At 46.2% G+C, this 1,254-nt stretch overlaps 1 protein-coding gene across 1 annotated transcript; it reads left to right on the forward strand.

Moving 5' to 3' along the window:
• Nucleotides 1–249: 249 nt before the first annotated feature.
• On the forward strand, nucleotides 250–568 carry H310_15401 (hypothetical protein; the record flags this gene model as incomplete). Its single annotated transcript, XM_008883376.1, has 2 exons — nucleotides 250–384; nucleotides 527–568. The coding sequence occupies 2 exons, from the start codon at nucleotides 250–252 to the stop codon at nucleotides 566–568; spliced, it is 177 nt and encodes a 58-aa protein (XP_008881598.1).
• Between the last annotated feature and the right edge of the window lie 686 nt (nucleotides 569–1,254).

The following is a 1,254-nucleotide window of genomic DNA, read 5'->3' on the forward strand; positions in this document are numbered from 1 at the left end:
TATTGGCCAATCACACGTTTCACTCAAAATCTTGAAAACTTTCGTGAATTGGTTGAAATTGACATGGCTGAATCGTTAAAAATCGATAGTATTAAATAGGGATATTTCGCAACTCCTGTTTTTCCCACTCCCACAGCAATATCCGGTTCTATGGGATATGGAGTGGGAAAGTAGTTTCGGCCATTTCGCAGGTTCCATTTATAGACATCCCTGGAACAATGCTAACTACTCAGTACCATTTCTTGCTCAATGGAGAACACTGACTACACATTCGCTCTCTTCTTGGTCAAGTGGGCAAAGAGAAAGAAATTTCGCCCCAAGCTGACAATGGCCCTCTATGAGTATGCCCTTGGGTTACCGATTGAGCGACCCCTCATTCCCGATGTAAGGTTCGATTTGAACATGCGCGATGCAGATGCTCAGCTCTCATTCCGCTTCGACGTTGGTGGTGTGCTACAACTGACCTGTTTGCTGGGGATTCCCAATGTCATCGTAACAAGCTGTCGCGACCGTATTCTTGGCGTAGAAGCTATGTGTATCCTGCTCCGTCGTCTACGCTACCCAGTAACATACTATGACATGGTGGCAACTTTTGGGAGGTCCAGGGAGCAGTTGTGTCGTGTGTTCAACTACATGGTCTCCTTTGTATACAGTCAATGGAAAGAGACGATCTACTGCAACACTCGAATTGTTCGCGCTCGTATTGCTCAGTACGCCGCAGCTATCCATGCCAAAGGAGCCCCCTTAACTCACGTTTGGGCCTTTCCCGATGGCACAAAACTCGAGTCTTGTCGCATCAGTGCTTCCTCTATTGGTGCAGCTGGTTTGAACTTGCAAAAACGAATTTATTCAGGCCACAAACGTAAGCACTGCCTGAACTATCAAGGCCTTACTACACCCGACGGCTTGTGTATTCATTTCTTTGGCCCATTGGAAGGCTCCCGCCACGATGTCGCCTTGCTTCGAGTCAGTAAGTTGCAAGATTTTTTTGAAAACAACTCTGACATTTTCAACGGATACTACATTTATGGTGACCCAGCATACCCCATCTCCAAGTGGATCATATGTGGTTTCCGTGGGACGAATTTGTCTGAGGAAAAAGAATTGTTCAACGCTGCAATGAGTCGCGTCAGACAGGGCGTTGAGTGGAATTTTGGGCGTCTCAAAACTTTGTGGGGATTTATCACCTTCAAAATGCAGCAAAAAATCATGTTGTCCAATGTTGGCACAATGGTCTTGGTGGCAATGTTGTTG

The sequence above is a fragment of the Aphanomyces invadans genome, assembly GCF_000520115.1.
Source record: "Aphanomyces invadans strain NJM9701 unplaced genomic scaffold supercont1.446, whole genome shotgun sequence".
NCBI classification, from domain to species: Eukaryota; Oomycota; class Saprolegniomycetes; order Saprolegniales; family Verrucalvaceae; genus Aphanomyces; species Aphanomyces invadans.